At 38.6% G+C, this 18,570-nt stretch overlaps 1 protein-coding gene and 1 pseudogene across 2 annotated transcripts; both read left to right on the top strand.

Moving 5' to 3' along the window:
• The first annotated feature begins 31 nt into the window (after nucleotides 1–31).
• LOC148767415 (putative pectinesterase 53) lies at nucleotides 32–5,696 on the top strand (annotated as a pseudogene). The gene is made up of 6 exons (XR_016034026.1): nucleotides 32–248; nucleotides 2,159–2,270; nucleotides 2,369–2,543; nucleotides 3,284–3,490; nucleotides 5,107–5,336; nucleotides 5,430–5,696. The product of XR_016034026.1 is annotated as a putative pectinesterase 53 (transcript).
• An 11,658-nt stretch (nucleotides 5,697–17,354) lies between these two features.
• LOC148767414 (uncharacterized) lies at nucleotides 17,355–18,311 on the top strand. Its single transcript, XM_088824602.1, has 2 exons — nucleotides 17,355–17,629; nucleotides 17,813–18,311. Exons 1-2 carry the CDS (start codon nucleotides 17,355–17,357, stop codon nucleotides 18,309–18,311), a joined length of 774 nt encoding a protein of 257 aa, XP_088680728.1.
• Nucleotides 18,312–18,570: the final 259 nt, after the last annotated feature.

Genomic DNA, 18,570 nt, shown 5'->3' with positions numbered 1-18,570 from the left:
ATCCTCGAGAAATGCTCTCTTCGAGGACGTGATGAGAGACCATGAGAAAGAGGGGCTTCTTAAGGCGGAGAAAGAGTCTCTGGAAGTACGGAATGCCGAGCTGGAGAAAAAATCAAGGAAATCAGCCACGAGCTGTTTCAGGCTGGGTTGGAGGCGTCCGTCAATTTTAATGAGGGAATCTGAGAGGGCTATCGATTATTTCCTCATTCTTCTAAAGATGAGCAACTTATGCAAGAATTTGTGTGGAGGTTTTGTGTCCAACTGTGGAAGTCAACAACTTTCACCCGAAAGGCCTCTGAATCGGCTCGCTTTTTCTTTACGTCAACTTATCGTGTAGCTCACGCGCTGTCTTCAGGCGACGCGTGCGAGCGCGTATGGCAGCGGCTCGGCGGCGGGGTCGCGGCGATCTAACTCCTTCGTTTTCATCCTCTCGGATTTCACCTCGTATACCGAATTCTACAATCACGTGGCACTAGACACGCAAAAGTTAGAACAAATGAAAAAAAAGGACAAAGAAATAGGCGACCGATTAATGGTGGCAGCGCGTGGGGCCGACGACGGGCGATAGTAACGACGGATCGGCGGTGGAGCAGCGGCAATGAGTGAGGAGAGCGGCTAGGGTTTCTTTTATTGTGTACAAGACCTATAAATCTTGTATTTAAAGTGTCTTGTGCACAAACCCTAGTAGGCTTAAGTTGGACCAGGCCCAACAGGTTAAGCTCGTAAGTTTTTCTCTGCTCGCTTCTCACAAACCAATGATCGGAAATTTATAACAATTATATTTTCAAAATCATTGAAACTTCCTCGTCGATACCAGTGCCAAAACTAAATTTCCAATTTCTAAAAATGGAAAACCTAATTTTGTAAACCTACCAAATCAGGAAACTTCCCAATTTAGAAAGTTTACTAAGATCATCGCCTAGTTCTTTCATTTTCCTATTCTCGTTCATAATTCACATTATGAATGTTGAAATCAATCGTTATTGACTTCCAATTATGCAAAAACCAAAGTTTTTAATATTTGACCATTAATTCAATAAATTCAAGTACACAAGCAGTGTGACCCTTGATAGTTCAGGTGTAAGCCAGTCGTCGCCCCACAACTCATTATCGTTTAAACTCGTCACTAGAGTTATATTGAAAATTCTATTTTATCGCTAATTTAAATATTGGAAAAATACCATAACCTCCCATGATCTTAAATAATAATCACCCATACCCCATTGTTTTTGAAAAATATTATCCATAACTTCTTTAAGGTTTCATTTTTGTAAAAATGCAACTTAAACCAAATAAGTAATTTATCACGTCAACACGGACATGGGCGCGACGAAAAGGTTAAGAGAATTTATTGATTGAGAAATATATAATCATCGATGCAAACATATGAAATGATGAGGAGACCAAAAAACCACATCACTTTTCACACAAATATTTTGTTTTAAGAAAAACAAAATTCAACTATAAATATGAATTTCTCTTTAGTAATGGAACATGTCGAGAGCATAAACTATACTGACGAGGTGAGAAATATGATAATGAGTGAAGGTTGAAGAAAGGAGGTGAATGACATATTATGTGAACAAAAATATATATATGTGTTAGTAATGTTTTTTCTTCAAACATTAGAGGCTTATGTGTAATTAGATATACCGTGAAATTAGCTTAATTTGTGAAGTGATAGATGATGAGTTTTCAATAAAATAATTACTAGAAGGGTTTGAATGTTAGATCAAACTAAATCTCAAGAGAGATTTGTGTATTTTTTCGAATCTAAGGGATCTACGTGTAATGAGACAAAACTTCAAAGAAGTATGTATAACATATCTAGGTATTTTGGAGGACCATAATTACAATTTTCTCATTAATTGTGATACGGAGTTGTATATATAACTCCTGCAAGCACTATCTTCATTACAAGTCAAAACCATTACATTATTTGTCCAACATTTTTTCTCTCTCTTCTCTTTAAAATCTTCTCTCTCTTTTCTTTAAAATCTTTTTTCTTGTTTACATCGTTAACCATGTCTCCCTACACACATATCCTCCATCTTGTAAGAATTCTTTTTCTACTTCTCATGAATGGAAACAATGAAATCATCATTTGCTACAGCAACAAAGTCATCATGACGGCCCCTTCTATCATCATTATATATAGTCGATAGAAATCAAGGATCTGGAAATTTTACATCAATTCAAGGTGCAATTGACTCTCTCCCTTTGGTGAACCAAGAAAGAGTTTTGATCGATGTTCATGCAGGGATATACACGTAAGTTCTTCTTCCTTAGTTCATCCATTTATATGCGTATATGTATATTATATTTGCATGAAGTTTATTCATTTGTTTGAACTAAATACTATTTGAAGAGAGAAGGTAACAATACCTTCAACAAAAGCGTACATAAAAATACAAGGTGCTGGGGCAGAAAATACAGTGGTTCAGTGAGGTGATACGGCCAGGTCACAACCACTTGGAACATATGGTTCAACAACTTTTGGCGTAGATGCACCATACTTTGTAGCAAAAAATATCACATTTAAGGTTGTGTGCAGTCTAACCTCTTTTGTTTTATGTGCTTTAATTATATGTTACATGTGTCATTTGATGAACGAATAACATATATATATATATATATATATATATATATATATATATATATATATATATATATATATATATATATATACACACATGTGTGTGTATATATAATGTGCAACCTTACATCTTTGTTTTACGTGCTTTAATTTTGTTCCATGTGTCATTTAATACTCTCTCTCCATCTTTATATATATATATATATATATATATATATATACGTGTGTGTATATATAATATGCAGTCTTACATCTTTGTTTTACGTGCTTTAATTTTGTTCCACGTGTCATTTATATATATACTCACACACTAAAATATATTTAAATATTTGGTAGATGTTTTAGAAAGAAAATTAGACTTTACCTTCAAAAAATAAGTTTTTTCATGATCTTTTCAAGCATCTTATTGAGATGTTAAATAATCTACTTGAATTTGAACAAATAATTATTTAAAATTTTCTTGCTCATGTAACATGTTTTTTAAGAGCATATAAGTTTTAAAATAAAGATTTAACGATATCATTTGCAACTGATAAGAGTTCATTTAAACTTTTAAATAACTTTATTAAAACATACATGTTATGTTTGCCTGTCCATTTATCTCTTAATGGCATAGTTTTCAGCGCGTACTTAGGATAACCGTATTAAGTAAAGGACCGTATCTCACTGGTTTAAATATTTATGCAGAATACAACCCCAATTCCTCCACCAGGAGCGGATGGAATGCAAGGAGTGACTTTACGAATATCAGGAGACGCATCTGCTTTTGCAGGTTGTAAGTTTCTGGGGGCAAAAGATACTCTCTACGATCATAGGGGTAGACATTATTACGAAGATTGCTACATTGAAGGATCTGTGGATTTCATCTTTGGTGATGGTCGTTCCTACTTTAAGGTAATTTTTAATTACTATATATATAAAACTAACATACTTACTAAAAGTTTTGGATAATGGAGTTTTAGTTCCGGAACAGATTCATCCAGAGCAAGTCTAAGTAGAAATTAGTCGTAAATATACATATGAATTCTCAAGAGCAACATACCGACTACACGATAATATTATGCATAACGATAAATATGAAAGAGTACCTTACTTTATGGAAAATAATCCTTGAATTTGAATCATAACATACTTTGCAATAAATGTGTTACCATTGTGAAAAATGTTTTGAGTGTGCATGCAAAAAACAGCTTATAAATCAACAAGCTACATAAACTAAAATGGATTTATAAGAAATAAACAACACAATCCCCAAAAAAAATATAGTTTTCAATAAATGAGCATATACAAGTTTTGTTCACTTTAATTATTTTATGACCCTTTTGAATTTTTTTATTATTGATCCACTTTGGAGACTACAAATATTACCTTACTTTATGCACGCGTTATCTAAATGCGAAATGAGACTATATAATTAAGTGCCCTTTAGTGTGACATATACAATAATCGACTTTATTAATTTTATTTTACAAAAAACTTTGTTATCTAAAAATCAATTAAAGTAATATCTTATTTATCTCAAAATACAAAGGAGATAATCAGTTTATGATTGAAAGACCATTAACGGTAATCTTATTATCATAATGGACTTCTTCGTTAGCAAGCAATATTCTAAAATATCTAGATTTAAATATTTTGTGGTTGCCCTTTATAGTTTGATAATTACTATAATTTCAGAAATACGTCATTTATGCTCATGATATAAGCTCTTAATTGAGTTCATAATGAGTGAACTCTTTGATGACTAGACATACAAGATATCCTTTTGATAGTGCCCACTAATGTTTACTTGTTCTCAAATATTAATTTTATGTGTCATAAGCACTTACAAACCTTATGACTATATGATATGAGTGCAAGTCACATTGTTATTACATATTTCAATTAATCTTTATTGTCATTCTCTCATAGTTTGTTGAGTTTTCTTATAAGGGACAATCACATTAACTTAATTGTAGCGTTGTTAAACATTGTCTTATTAGAACAATCAAATTGATTCCCCCTTAGAGGCAATGTCTCTAACCTTAACCATCCATTTAACTTCGATTACCTTAAAAGATCCATTTCTCATGATCCGTCATTCCCTCTGGAAATATTTTTGAATTTCAACAAATCATGATATATATGACCCTCTATAATAATTGTACTACAATAGTCAATTTACCAACTACCGTTTAACTTCTATGGTTTAAAAAACCTAAATTTTAATATTTCCCTTTCAACTACAGAAGCCTACTACTTCTCTAATTGTGATTGAATTTTCTTTTACGAAATGATTGGTTGTATAATCCCAGTCAATCTTATTCCTACTACTATGTATATCCATACACAAAATTCATAAAGGGATCCACTCAGTAGTAGACATGACTTAAGCAAGTATATAAATATAAATATCATGATATTTTGTAAGGAACATCTATCTCCACTAAAATTTTATTTTGTTCATATTTTTAATATTTTATATCTTTACATAAAATGAAAACAAATACTAATGATTCTTATTTATGCAGGGTTGTGAGTTACATGCAATTGCAACAGGGGCAGTGGTAGCTCAAAACAGAAGCACGAGTTCGGAAAATACAGGTTTCTCCATTGTCATCTGTAGAGTGACAGGTTCAGACATAGTGTACCTAGGAAGAGCATGGGCTCCTTTCTCTACAACCATATTTGCCTATACATACATGGAAAGCAATGTCAACCCGGAGGGCTGGTTTGACTGGGGTGATCCATCTAGACAATCGTAAGTCATCCATATATAAGTGGTTTTATATATCTGAAATTGTTATGAGTGATGATGTTATTTTTTCGATACAAATGGTATTTAATGGTACAGGACTGTAACCTTTGGGGAGTATCAGTGCAGTGGACCTGGATCAAATACTGCAGGAAGAGTTAAATGGTCAAAAATTCTTACGGATGAAGAGGCTGGACGATTTACTTCCCTTGACTTTATTGATGCATCAGAATGGCTCGACCTATCATAAATAACAACATGCTTTGATTAAATATTTTTTAGTTATGGATATTTTTTTTAAATGACTAGTTTTTCTTTGTGATTAAACACAGAGATAACTCAGTCAAGTAAGCAAACACAATAATGTCAAGCATGGTTTAGGTCCAGTGTTAATGTTGTTAGAGTAAGTGACCAACAAGCCAACTTGTGACTGTGGTCTTTCGTTTATTATTATAGTAAATAATATTTTTTCGTATTAACGATGAAATACATTTTGGCATTCTATATATTTGTCCCTTGCATAAGCATAGATATAGTCCTTACAGTTATTATAATTACTTATATTTGATCTAGTAGGAATATGAGATATTTAGTTAAGTAATATGAGTGGTAAACCATGTTCCTAGTCAAAAGGTTACGCCACCAATGAGGATATCGGCATTTCCCACTGGAGAATAGCACTTAGTGTATGTGTACTGCGTCTCATCAGTAAACGGTATTGTGATATCGGCATACATAAGTGGGTGCTCATAAGTTGATGATTTCAATGAACTCTCTCATCCTAGAGATCTCTAACTGATTCTTAATTATCGAGTAGAGGTCTCTATGATATAGTTGTACACCATTAGTCCTTAAAACCCAAACATCACCGTGACTTCACTAGAATACCAGCTGTATCGTGACCTATCCCTGAGTTCTACCGAGCCGCCCTAAGGGCCAGTGTTCATGTAGTCCGAAATCTAGTGTGAGGTCTGTGCATTGAAGTCGGGGATTCGATCGCTAGAATAATCCTGGATGTCCTGTGTGTTCTTATAGTTTGTAATCATTAAGTCTCTGTCCAGAGCTAACTATGTGATGATTAGGGAATGTGATTCTCTAAGTCATGTACGAACAGATTGCAACACTTAGAACGATCGCACAATTATTAAAGCATAAAGAAGGTCTTGATGAACCAATGTGTGACACCCCTCTCACGATTACTCTTCTTATATGATTATTGTGGATATAAATTTACGTCCAAAATTTTATTTTAAATCAGAGGGAGAGAGATCACACTTTACTAAAACCTAATAAATTAATTAACAAAAATACATACTACATGCATGACTAGAAAATAACTAGGTATGATGGACCTAATAAAAATTCGGACAGATTTAGTGGAGCAACTTCAAAAATTAATTCCTCTAAAAATATTAATGAAAATGAATTTAAATTATTACCATACATTATACCATGAGTCTAAATCACTCATCTCATACAGTTTTGAAAGATACTTGATGATTTGGGAGAAATAAATAAAATGGCACAGACACTCAATTCATAATCCAGAACAGGGGAGGGAGATTTGAAATTTTATAATAAATTCTTCACTGACTCAAATACTGTCCAATCTTATACCAAGATATAAAAACGAGTTGAGAATACATTCCAAGTGAAAACAAGACATTTGAGTGAGTAAAACTTCAATCAAGTGAAAACACTAGACTGATCCAATATTAGTGCAGTGGTGAGACATAATTCATAACTAATTCATTTCTTATCCAATTCAAGCATAAGATCTATCACAGTAATTAGAACAGAGAGATTCAAAGACTCAAAAAAGTTTATGATTTCCGAAGCAGATAAAATATATAAAAATAATTTACAAATATCGAGACAAAACACGGAGAAATTACTAGCCGAAAAGCGTATATTCATAGAGTTGGTAAACTTCGCTTTTGTTTACAAAATATTATGGACTACCGATTAAATATCCAAAAGGATGGTAATGCTAATTACTATTATACATATTGTCTTTTAATAATTCCCACCGATCGGAGAGAAGCGATCGATAGTAAATACCTAAAACCGTATAAAATATTTTTACAAGCATATTATACAAATAAAACCACATAGCTAGGTTGAAAGCCAACCCAAACCACATCCCCTCCATGTGATCTCTTTCCGATTCCCAAGCTCGATTCCAACTTCACTCCTCGGACTCCAAATCGGGTATACCTACAAACATGCAACACCTATATGAAATGAGAAACTTGAAGTAATATCGAATACACATAACATAGAACATACATATATACATATATTTTCATTATACATATACATACAACATAATTTAAAGCAATCATATACTTCCCTTTTTTTGGTCAGTGTTCTTCGTTGTTCCTTTTTCAAGCGCATAGAGTGAGATAAATTTCAACTTTTATAACCATATGATCGAAGACCATAGAGTGAGAATATCCCACCTTTATAACCCTATGATCCCAAGACCAGAGAGTGAGATTTTCCCACTTTTATAACCCTATATCTTCAATGCCATAATGAGACATGCATGACATGAAAAATCATCGGGAATCCTTTTGGAAAAATCAATCTAAGTTATAAATAACCTCATATTTTACGATCCCGCCTATCTACGTGGAATCAAACCACCCCTAAGCACTACGGTACCGACTCGTCGTACCCCGGTTATTTACCGTAACCTCAAAAGAGTTTCCAACATATGTTTACCTTTTAAAAATTATGACACATATGCACCCATCTACTTACCCTTTTCTCATTCTCACACCCAATGATGAACACATAAACAGTCAAAGTAAGATCACATAACAAACAAAGTTCCATATAAACATTTCTTCACATAGTCATTTAGGAATAAAAATAAAATCCATAGACAAATACAAGCAATAACCGAAATCTTAAACATGCAAAGGCAATCAATAAACAATCAAAAGTTCATTAATTACAAGAACTTGCAAGAATAAAGTTCAAAACTTTCATCCTAGCATTTTCTTCAAGTCTTTCCACTAGATATCTTCACATGCAAGGGTCTTTTAACACACTTTTAAATCCCTTTATAAATCTGTATTAGAAAGCACTAGACCTTAACATGCAAGAACTTAAATAGACAATCAAATACTAGATTAACACATGCAAAGCACTAATTAAACCAAATAAGTAACTTATGCATTTTTATCCCATGAATTCGAAACATCACACACAAATAATAATTTATTTTCTACACAAATTTCACATGCATCAACATACATCCATACTTCTATTCTACTATTTTATTAATTTTCCATTTCCTTAGTTAAAGAAGCAAAAATTAGAAAGTTTCATAATTAAGCCAAAAATTCAATTTATTTTCACAAATTAACAATTCAATCACTAGATAAACTACTAATCAGACCAAATAAGCAACTTATGTAATTTTCCCCAAATTTTCGAAAAACATAGAACTTCAAGAATAAACTTATCTTTTTAAAACACTAACATGCAATCATCATATAAGAAATATAACCACATAATATGCTAGAATCAACCTAGAAATTAAATAAAAACTGAAATAATAGTGGTGTTGCATGTTTGAGCAAGAATTCAAGAATTCTCACCTCTACTCTTAAAGGGAAGGATTTGTTAGCTCTTTTCTCTCTAATACAAGAATATATAGAGGGTTAGATTATAATTTTAAGAATAAATCTGAAAGAAGAAGAGCTTAGCTCTTTCGAAGAAAAATGAAGAAAAGAAGATGAAGAAGAAGCTTACTCCTAAGCTTGGCCGAAAATTCTCCACTTGTTGAAATAGAAGGAGACCTTGAACTTATAGATAGTGAAAGTGGAGTTGGAGAGTGCATTTTGATCTTGGACATTGGAGATAATTATTGAGTTTTTGGAGAGCTCAAAGCCTATGGAGAAGAAAGGGAAATACATGTTTTTGTGGTGCATGCATAAATATGACAAAATGCTCATTTAAATTCATCATGCAAGAATAAAATCTTAGTACAAGGAAATTATTTATTTTACAATTTCGAGAAATATTTATTTCGACATAATATCTCAAAATATTTCCTAAGCACATAATTCATGAATCACGCAATTCACATAATCACATAATTTACATAAACACATAATTCACGCAGTTAATAATCATACAAGAATTATTCTAAATTATAATTTAATAAATTTGCACATAGAGGTGGTAAAATATAATACTAATATATTACCGAAAATGTGGGGTATTACACAATGCCTCTAGTTCAATGGGGACATATGTATCGAAGGGATCGTACTGTACGTTAACTATATCACACGGTTTTTGGAGGCACTTCATTTGTATTTAGGGAATCATGATAAGTAGTTGCTAGACGTAAATTTTGATTTGTTGGGCGATTAAGATGAAATGAGCTTCATCTTAATTATAACTCTACGGAAGAAGGGTCACACTGGTTGTGTACTCGAATTTATCGTATAAATGGTCAAAGATAAAAATGTTTACTCTTTGCAATATTGGAAGTCAATATGATTGAGTCCAACATTCATAATTTTGAATTATGAATGAGAATAAGAAAATGAAAGAACTAGGCGATGTTCTTAGTGAACTTTCTAAATTGGGAAGTTTCCCGATTTACCAGGTTTACTAAATTATGGTTTATAGTTTCAGAAATTGGAAATCGAGATTGGCGCTCGTATTATTATATTTATATTTTATTTTTATTTATTTCTATTATATTTTAGAGTAAATTACACTCACAACCCTGAAACATTGTTAGAAACTCTAATGGGATAATGCATTGGACACGTTATTCCGATAGAATTCTAACGGACTATTAGTTTCAGGAAGTGGTAGAGACAATACAGAGCGATGGGTGATTTAAGAAATGTAGGGGGAGCCATGTCACCCCCGAACTCTATGTTGTCGACACCACTAGCTAAAAATAATAGTTCGTTTGAATCATGTCGGAATAACGTATCGAATGCATTGTCCCATTAGAGTTTCTAACTATGTTTCAAGGGGGTGAGTGTAATTATCGATACCACATGGACTTTAAAGTTTATTTAAGCATACCTCAGGGGCGTGGGTGTAATTTACATAATACTTTATATTATTATACATTATTTAAATAAAAATAATATATAAAAAATAATAAATAAGGCTCGCGAGCTCGAGTTCGAGCTCGAAAAACATGAGTCCAAGTTCGAGCTTTTTTCGAGCAAGCTTATCGAGCTCACGAGTTCGCTACCACCCCTAGGCTCGATTATGGGGACATGTGTGCTTTGAGCCGATTAAGAGTAAATTTTCGTATGGAATTAATCCTAGATTCACATCACCTCCGAGGCGCTTCAACACACACTAGTAGAAAATTTGCTTTTTACTACGAATTTTTTTGCTACGGTAAAAAACCATAATAAAAGGTACTTTTTACTACAAAACAATTTAGAAGTCATAATAAATACTAGGATTTACAGTAGCAAAAAAATATTTGGTACGGCCATTTAACGTAGCAAAGCTTTTGTCACGGCCATATATGCTACGGGGCAAATTCGTAGCAAATGCGTAACAAAGGCCTTTTTAGTACGAATTTGATACCTTTTATTACGGTTAATAATCGTAGTAAAAAGATATTTTTCTACTAGTGACAATTACAAATTAGGTACATATTAAAAACATATATTAAAAACATATATTAAAAAATATTAAAAAATATATAAACTTACAAATTCATTCCAAACGTAGGCATCAATATGTGATTTAAAACTCGGAATTTGATCAAGCTCAGTGAGACCGTTCGGGTACACAATCTCTAACACAATCGACACCGGCATAAACTCGAAATCATATTGAGAGCGACGATCATCGGGATCAGGACCACAAACGGGAACACCAGGACCGGGTCCCGCCTCAACCTCCATCTATCGGCGTCCCAACTACATCAGGTAAATCGGGTGCTCTCATATGCCGCTCACATGCAGTCATAGGATGAGGCCTGAGGGGCTAGTCGACCACCCACAACCTCGGGCTCTCACGGAGGTTGAATCACGATCCCAGGAACCTGTTATTTTCCCTTTCTGGGATCAACCATAAGCTCATTGCCTCTGCTTTGCGCTACCATCTGTACAACTCAAATAACAATTAAAATAAATATAATATTCATAATTATAAAAAAAAAAAAATGGAGGTTTTGTGCTCAGGAGCATGAAAGGTTGAATTTTTTGAAAGTTTTCGTGTTGTGGAGCAGGAAACCTTCAAGATTTTTAGTACTTTGTGTTCTAGAGCACGAAAACATCAAAGTTTTTTAATGTTTCGTGTTCCACAACACGAAAACTTCAAACAAAAATTAAGAGTTTCGTGCTACATAACACGAAAACCCTAAGAATTTGAAGGTTTCATGTTCCAGAGCACGAAACCTTCAAATTCTTGGAGTTTTCGTGCCCGGGACCCTGAAAACACCTCATATTAAAAAATTTTTTTTTTGAAATCCTTAACCTAATCTTAAACCTTTTAACTAAAATCGTAGATACTAGATGAAACGATGTAATTTAGTGAAAATTACTGTAATTGAGAGTTGTAAGTGACGAATTGAATGCCGAAAGGTTAGATGATTCGCAGGTGTTCGAGAGAGTTTGTGAGGATTGAAGAGAATTTTCAAGGAATTTTTTTTCTTCATATGATTGAAATGCTATTGCGATTAGTAAAAAGTAAAAACTCCGTTGCAGATAGCAACCTCTTTTCTAATTAGTGTAGTATGTTTGGTCTCGTCCGACAATTTTTAGTGAATTTTGGCAATAAAAAAATTCATTGTTCGCCCACTGATTTAGTTTGAAATAGTTTAGTATGATTCATGTGGCCACCGTTGACTAGACCGGAGTGATACCCATACTCGGTTTTCTTTTTTAAAGAAATCGAATCATCCTTCAAACTATATATATATTGATATACCTAAATGGGCCGGTCCAATGGGCCCTCAAATTTATCTACTAATTAGGCCAACTACACGAAAGCCCAAACGCCTTCAGAGTAAGGCTTGGGCCCAACAAATGAAGCCCAACCCAGTCACCGATGTACAAATAGATGTTTTACTCATTTGTTAAGGTACGTTTTCATTATTCATCAACAAGCTAGAGTTCAATTCTCTCTACCATCTCCACAATCCGTATATCTGACTTGAGTGTCGGAGGGGTTTCCGCCGGATCAACCCCCGGCGTAGTTCACGTGTGTTCATTTCGCAGGGACCTCAGGATCATCAAGTTGTCAAGTTACTGATCCGCTTTGCTCTCCCAGTTCATTTTCTACACCACCCTAGGTGAGCTTTATTTTAGCATCATCATTTTGGCGCCGTCTGTGGGAACGATGCAAACCAGATCACGTAGCCAACAAGATCCTCCTGAGGTGTCAGCTCGGAGAGAAAATGACACAGCTAATAACCTCCCAGTCCGTGGAGGATCTGGCATGCCACCTCCCCCACGTGCCGTGGAGCCACCTCCTCCACGTGCCGCGGAGCCACTCCCTCCACGGGCCGCGGAGCCAGCTCCTCCACGTGCTGCAGATCCACCTCGCGAGGTTCAGGTGATCCCTCCTCGGGACCCACCACTCGCCGATCCACCACTCCCTGCCCCTCGAACGGTTCAAATAACCGAGGACGCGCTCCAACGCATGATAGCAGAAGCCTCAACTCGTGCCGCCACGAAGGCCGTAACTCAGTACATCGCCACGATGGGAGCAAACGCTCCCAATGCAATACCAGTGCCAGCTCCACCTATAGCGCCACCTGTGGCCCCACCGCCAATCCAGAATCAAACAAGTGTCTCCTCCTGTACCTCGGACCCACGGTCCCGAGTGCAGCTATCTACTAATCACAGAGGGGCACAACCCAGACAGCAGCGTCGGCGCTCACCCCTACGGGGGAATGCGTCACCACAGAGAGTCCCTCTATTTAATGAGGGAGAAGGCGAGGTAAACAGCAGAATGTCTCACCAAAATCTTTTCCCCCAACCAAATAATCTAATGGGTGAAATAATGCCTGTCCCAAGAAAACGCAGTCCCTTCACCATAGACTTTCTCAACGAGGTATTACCTCAAGGAGTAAAGATCTCGGGGTTACCTCAATTTGAAGGGACCACCGACCCACAGGAGCATATAGAGAAATTCAGTGCCATGGCGGATTTATATGGCCCGACGGATGCTGCGACGTGCAAAATGTTCCGCATCACTCTCTCCAAGAGGGCAATGAATTGGTTCAACTCTCTACCCATAGGGTCGATTGACACCTTCGCTCGGTTGTCAACCCGGTTCACCAACCAATTCGCCATCAACAAACAATATGCCAAGACCCCAGCTAATCTTTTCTCTGTAGTACAGAGAGATAACGAAACACTCCGCAACTACATTAAGCGTTTCGTAGAAGCCGTCCATGAAGTCCCCAGTGTAGGGCAAGACATGCTCTCCGGGATTATGCAGCAGAACTTGAAACCGGGTAGATTCAAGGAATCTATCGCCGGAAGACCCCTAGGCAACCTAGAGGAGTTGCTGAATCGAGCCGAAAAATACGTCCGGATAGAGGAAGCCTCTACCCATGCTCTTCCTAAAAGGAAAATGGAAGATGACCGTCAGGACAATAGGAGGCGCGATGATCGACGTCCACCGCTTCCACCTCAAGGCCAACCCTCTTCCTCCTACAATAGGTTCACTCCGCTAAATGCTCGCCTCACTGAAATCCTTCACGTGATAGAACAGAAAGGTTTAGCAGAGCCTCCACGTCCTATGCAGCCAAATGCAAAGCGAGAAAAGTCGGATCGTTATTGTCGATTCCATAAGGACAGAGGGCATACTACGGAGGAATGTGCACAACTCAATGTGGCGGTTGAGAGGCTGATCAAACAGGGCCATTTAGGCGAATACATTGATAAGCCTCGAAATAAGCGCCATGATGATCCTCCACGCCGAGATAATAATCGAGATCAACAGCGAAGGCGAGAGGATGGAGGTCATCGACGTGACCCAGATAACAACGATAACCAACCTACCCGAGGAATCATCTCCTTTATCTCCGGAGGACCGGCGGGTGGCGATTCACAAAATGCAAGACGCACCCTCGCTCGATCAGCACGCATGAATCAAGAACGTGCTTCTCCATCCGCACACATCTATAAAATACGAAGACCTGATCATAGCATAGTCTTCAACTCCTCCGACCTTGAAGGTCCAGATGAAGATCATGTCGATGCGTTGGTAGTAACAACAACGGTGGCCAACTTCTTGGTCAAGAAGATATTAGTGGACGGTTGGAGCTCAGCTGACATCATGTACCTCCACGCTTTTAAGCAGCTGGGGATAGATAATGCCCGGTTTAATCTCATCTCCACACCCCTGAAAGGATTCACAGGAGAAGGCATTTTGTCCATGGGAGAAGTTGAGCTGCCCGTTTCTCTAGGGGAAGACCCTTGTCGAATCACAAAACCAATCAAATTCCTCGTCGTCGACAAGCCATCCCCCTACAACATCATTCTAGGGAGGCCAGCAATCCATACATTCAAATCAGTGCATTCCTCCTACCATCAGAAGTGGAAGTTCCCTACTCCCTATGGAATGGGGGAAGTACTTGGAGATAGACGTCTCGCCCGAGAGTGCTATGCAAGGGCCCTACGAGAACCTTCCAAGAAGCCTAAACCACCCAGAAGGGGAGACGACACCCAAAAATCCGACAAACGAAAGTGGGTCAACGCGATCATTGAGGATAATAAAGAAATCCTCATCAGTGTACCAAATGACAGCATCAAGCTAGCAGCCGTCGAAGAGCTTAAGCTCATAGAGGTCACTCCAGGAGATACTTCCAAGTTCATACGAATAGGATCTGATTTAGATCCAACCACGGAGCAGCATCTAATCAACTTCCTGCGACACAATGGAGATGTGTTCGCATGGAAAGCCCAAGATTTGTCGGGCATTCCTCCTCATGTAGCTCTACATCGGCTCAACGTCGACAAGAGGTTCAAGCCAGTCAAGCAAAGGAAACGGACATTTGGTCCCGAACGCAACAAACATATCAAAGCGGAAGTGGCAAAACTCCTTGAAGCGGGCCACATACTACCAGTTCAGTATCCTGAATGGCTGTCGAACATAGTACTCGTTCCCAAGCCGGGTGGCAAGTGGAGATTATGCGTAGACTTCACTGACCTCAACAAAGCCTGTCCTAAGGACCCATTTCCTCTACCCTGAATCGATCAGCTCATCGATTCGACCTCGGGGTGCGAACTCCTCAGCTTCCTCGATGCATACCAAGGATACAACCAGATCTTACTTGCACCAGAAGATCAAGAGAGGGCTAGTTTCATCACTGACCAAGGCATCTACTGCTATCAAGTCATGCCTTTCGGGTTAAAAAACGCAGGAGCCACCTACCAGCGTTTAGTGAACGCAATGTTCGCAGATCAGATCGGTAAGAATATGGAGGTGTACATCGACGACATGCTCGTCAAAAGTGTAAAGGTCTCGGATCACTTGACCGATTTGGATCAGTGTTTCGCCACCCTGCGAAAATATAAAATGAAACTCAACCCCCTTAAATGTTCATTCGGAGTTCGGGGTGGCAAATTTTTGGGATACATGATTTCGCAGCGGGGAATCGAAGCTAATCCCGCAAAAATCGAAGCAATCACCTCCATGCCTCCACCAACATCTATCAAGAAAGCCCAACAGCTTAACGGATGTTTGGCGTCTTTGAATAGATTCATCTCTAGATCCGCAGACAAGGCCCTCCCCTTTTTCAAGATTTTAAGGGGAGGAAATAAATTTGAGTGGGATGATGCATGTCAAAAAGCATTCCTTGAGCTGAAGTCATATCTCGCATCCCCACCCCTGCTTACAAAACCTCAGCCCGGAGACACCCTCCTACTATACTTAGCTATCTCAGCCGATGCCATCAGCGCAGTCCTCATCCGAGATGGAGGAAAAGGTCACCAACCCATATACTACATAAGTCGCGTTCTTCAAGGAGCCGAGCAACGCTATACCAATATGGAGAAGCTCGCTCTCGCCCTCGTCAACGCAGCCCGGAAGCTTCGACCTTACTTCCAGTCACATCAAGTGGTGGTTCTCACCAATTATCCACTGAAGCAAATACTAAGGAGTCCCGAAACATCCGGGCGATTAGCAAAATGGGCGATAGAGCTAAGTGAATATGGAGTGGAATTCAAACCCCGCCCAGCTATCAAAGCGCAAGTATTGGCTGACTTTCTAGTCGAAATGACCTTAGTAGAAGAAAGCACCTCTCTACCTACTTGGTCCGTCAGCGTCGATGGATCTTCCACTGCCACAAGAGGTGGAGCGGGCATCGTATTAACGAACCCCGATGGAGACAAATTCGAGTATGCTCAACGCTTCGAATTCACAGCCTCGAACAACGTCGCTGAGTATGAAGCACTAATAGCCGGAATCCGCCTCGCCCTAGCTGCCGGAGCCCGTAAGCTCCTAATCCAAAGTGACTCTCAGCTCATCGTCAACCAAGTACTCGGAGCTTACGAGGCTAAAGAAGACACCATGGCCAAATACTTAGCTCTCGCGCACACTCTCTTATCTAAATTCGAGAGCTACGAGATAAGACAAGTACCTCGCTCCAATAACGTCCACGCTGACAAATTAGCTAGGCTTGGAAGTTCCATGGCTAGCATCGGAAGTCGGAAGGTGACGCTCCTCACCTCACCTCAACCGGAGATAACTTCACCCACTAAAGTACAGTACACCGAGGAGGACGAACCATGCTGGTTCACTCAAATCCTGAAGTATCTCAAGAAGGGAGAACTTCCAACGGATCCCACCGAAGCACGAAAGTTAAAGACGAGAGCCGCTCGCTTCGTCATAGTGGGAGAAGAATTATACAAACGAGGGTTCTCATTCCCCTATCTCAAGTGCCTCGACCCGACCACAGCGGATTACGTACTTAGAGAAGTACACGAAGGCATCTGCGGCAATCACTTGAGCGGGGGAACCTTAGCTCTCAAACTACTGAGGCAAGGCTACTATTAGCCAACGATGCATGAAGAAGCGAAAAGATTAGTCCGGAGGTGTAAGCCTTGCCAAGAGCATGCCAATATTCCTCACCTGCCAGCAGCATTAATGCAACCAATTGACAGCCCCATCCCTTTCGCCCAATGGGGAATGGATTTAGTTGGACCATTCCCGCCTGCCACAGGAGGATGCAAATACCTCAGTGTAGCAGTGGATTACTTCACCATATGGGTGGAGGCGGAACCCTTAGCACGCATCCGAGAAGAAGAAGTCATCCAATTCCTATGGAAGAACATAGTGTGTTGCTTTGGGATCCCACGTTCCATTATCTAAGATAACGGAACCTAATTTTGTGGTGACAAAGTAAAGAATTGGTGCCTCGGCTTGTACATCAAACAATTCTTCACATCCGTAGCCAATCCACAAGCTAACGGCTAGACGGAGGTCACGAATCGCACCATACTCCAACACCTTAAAACAAGGCTTGGAAGTGCCAAAGGGAAGTGGGTGGAAGAATTGCCTAACGCACTATGGGCTTATTGCACAACCCTACGAGCAGCAACCAGAGAGTCGCCCTTCAATCTAGCTTTCGGAACAGAGGCTATCGCACCCGTCGAAATCGGAGTACCATCTTGGCGAATCACCAACTATTATCCAGTAGCTAATGAAGAAGCTATGCGGGGAAGCCTAGACCTTGTAGATGAGCTACGTGAGATTGCATACATCCGACAACAGATGTATAAATCACGCATGGCCAAGGCCTATAACTCAAAGGTCCGCCCTCGATCCTTTCAAGTTGGAGATTTAGTCCTCCGAAAATTCGAAGCTTCTCACCCCATCGGAAAACTCGATCCAAAGTTGGAAGGACCATATAAAATCACCAAAGTGGTCAACACTGGAGCATATCGCCTCGAGACCAATGACGGACGCCCTATACCCAGAACATGGCATATAGGGAACCTCAAACGGTTCTACGCTTAAGGTATACATCTACCTAAATTAAGATCCGGTGAAGTCACCACCTATACCCCCCTATATGAAAATTACTTACAAAATATTACCCATGCAGGCTCCGCGGTCTTCCACGTCACTCGTCTCGCAAAACCGTCTCTACATGCTTTGGAAACTTTCTACTACATAACGAGGTGCGTGAACGTCCCACCTAAACTGGGGGGCTAGTAAATTTACTTACATCAGCAATTCGTATTCACATCTCACCATCTTATTACAGAGTGAGAGT

This window comes from Erythranthe guttata, chromosome 10 (genome assembly GCF_056151865.1).
Source record: "Erythranthe guttata isolate IM_541 chromosome 10, IM_541, whole genome shotgun sequence".
NCBI classification, from domain to species: domain Eukaryota; kingdom Viridiplantae; phylum Streptophyta; class Magnoliopsida; order Lamiales; family Phrymaceae; genus Erythranthe; species Erythranthe guttata.
This window is presented reverse-complemented; position numbering and strand designations above follow the sequence as displayed.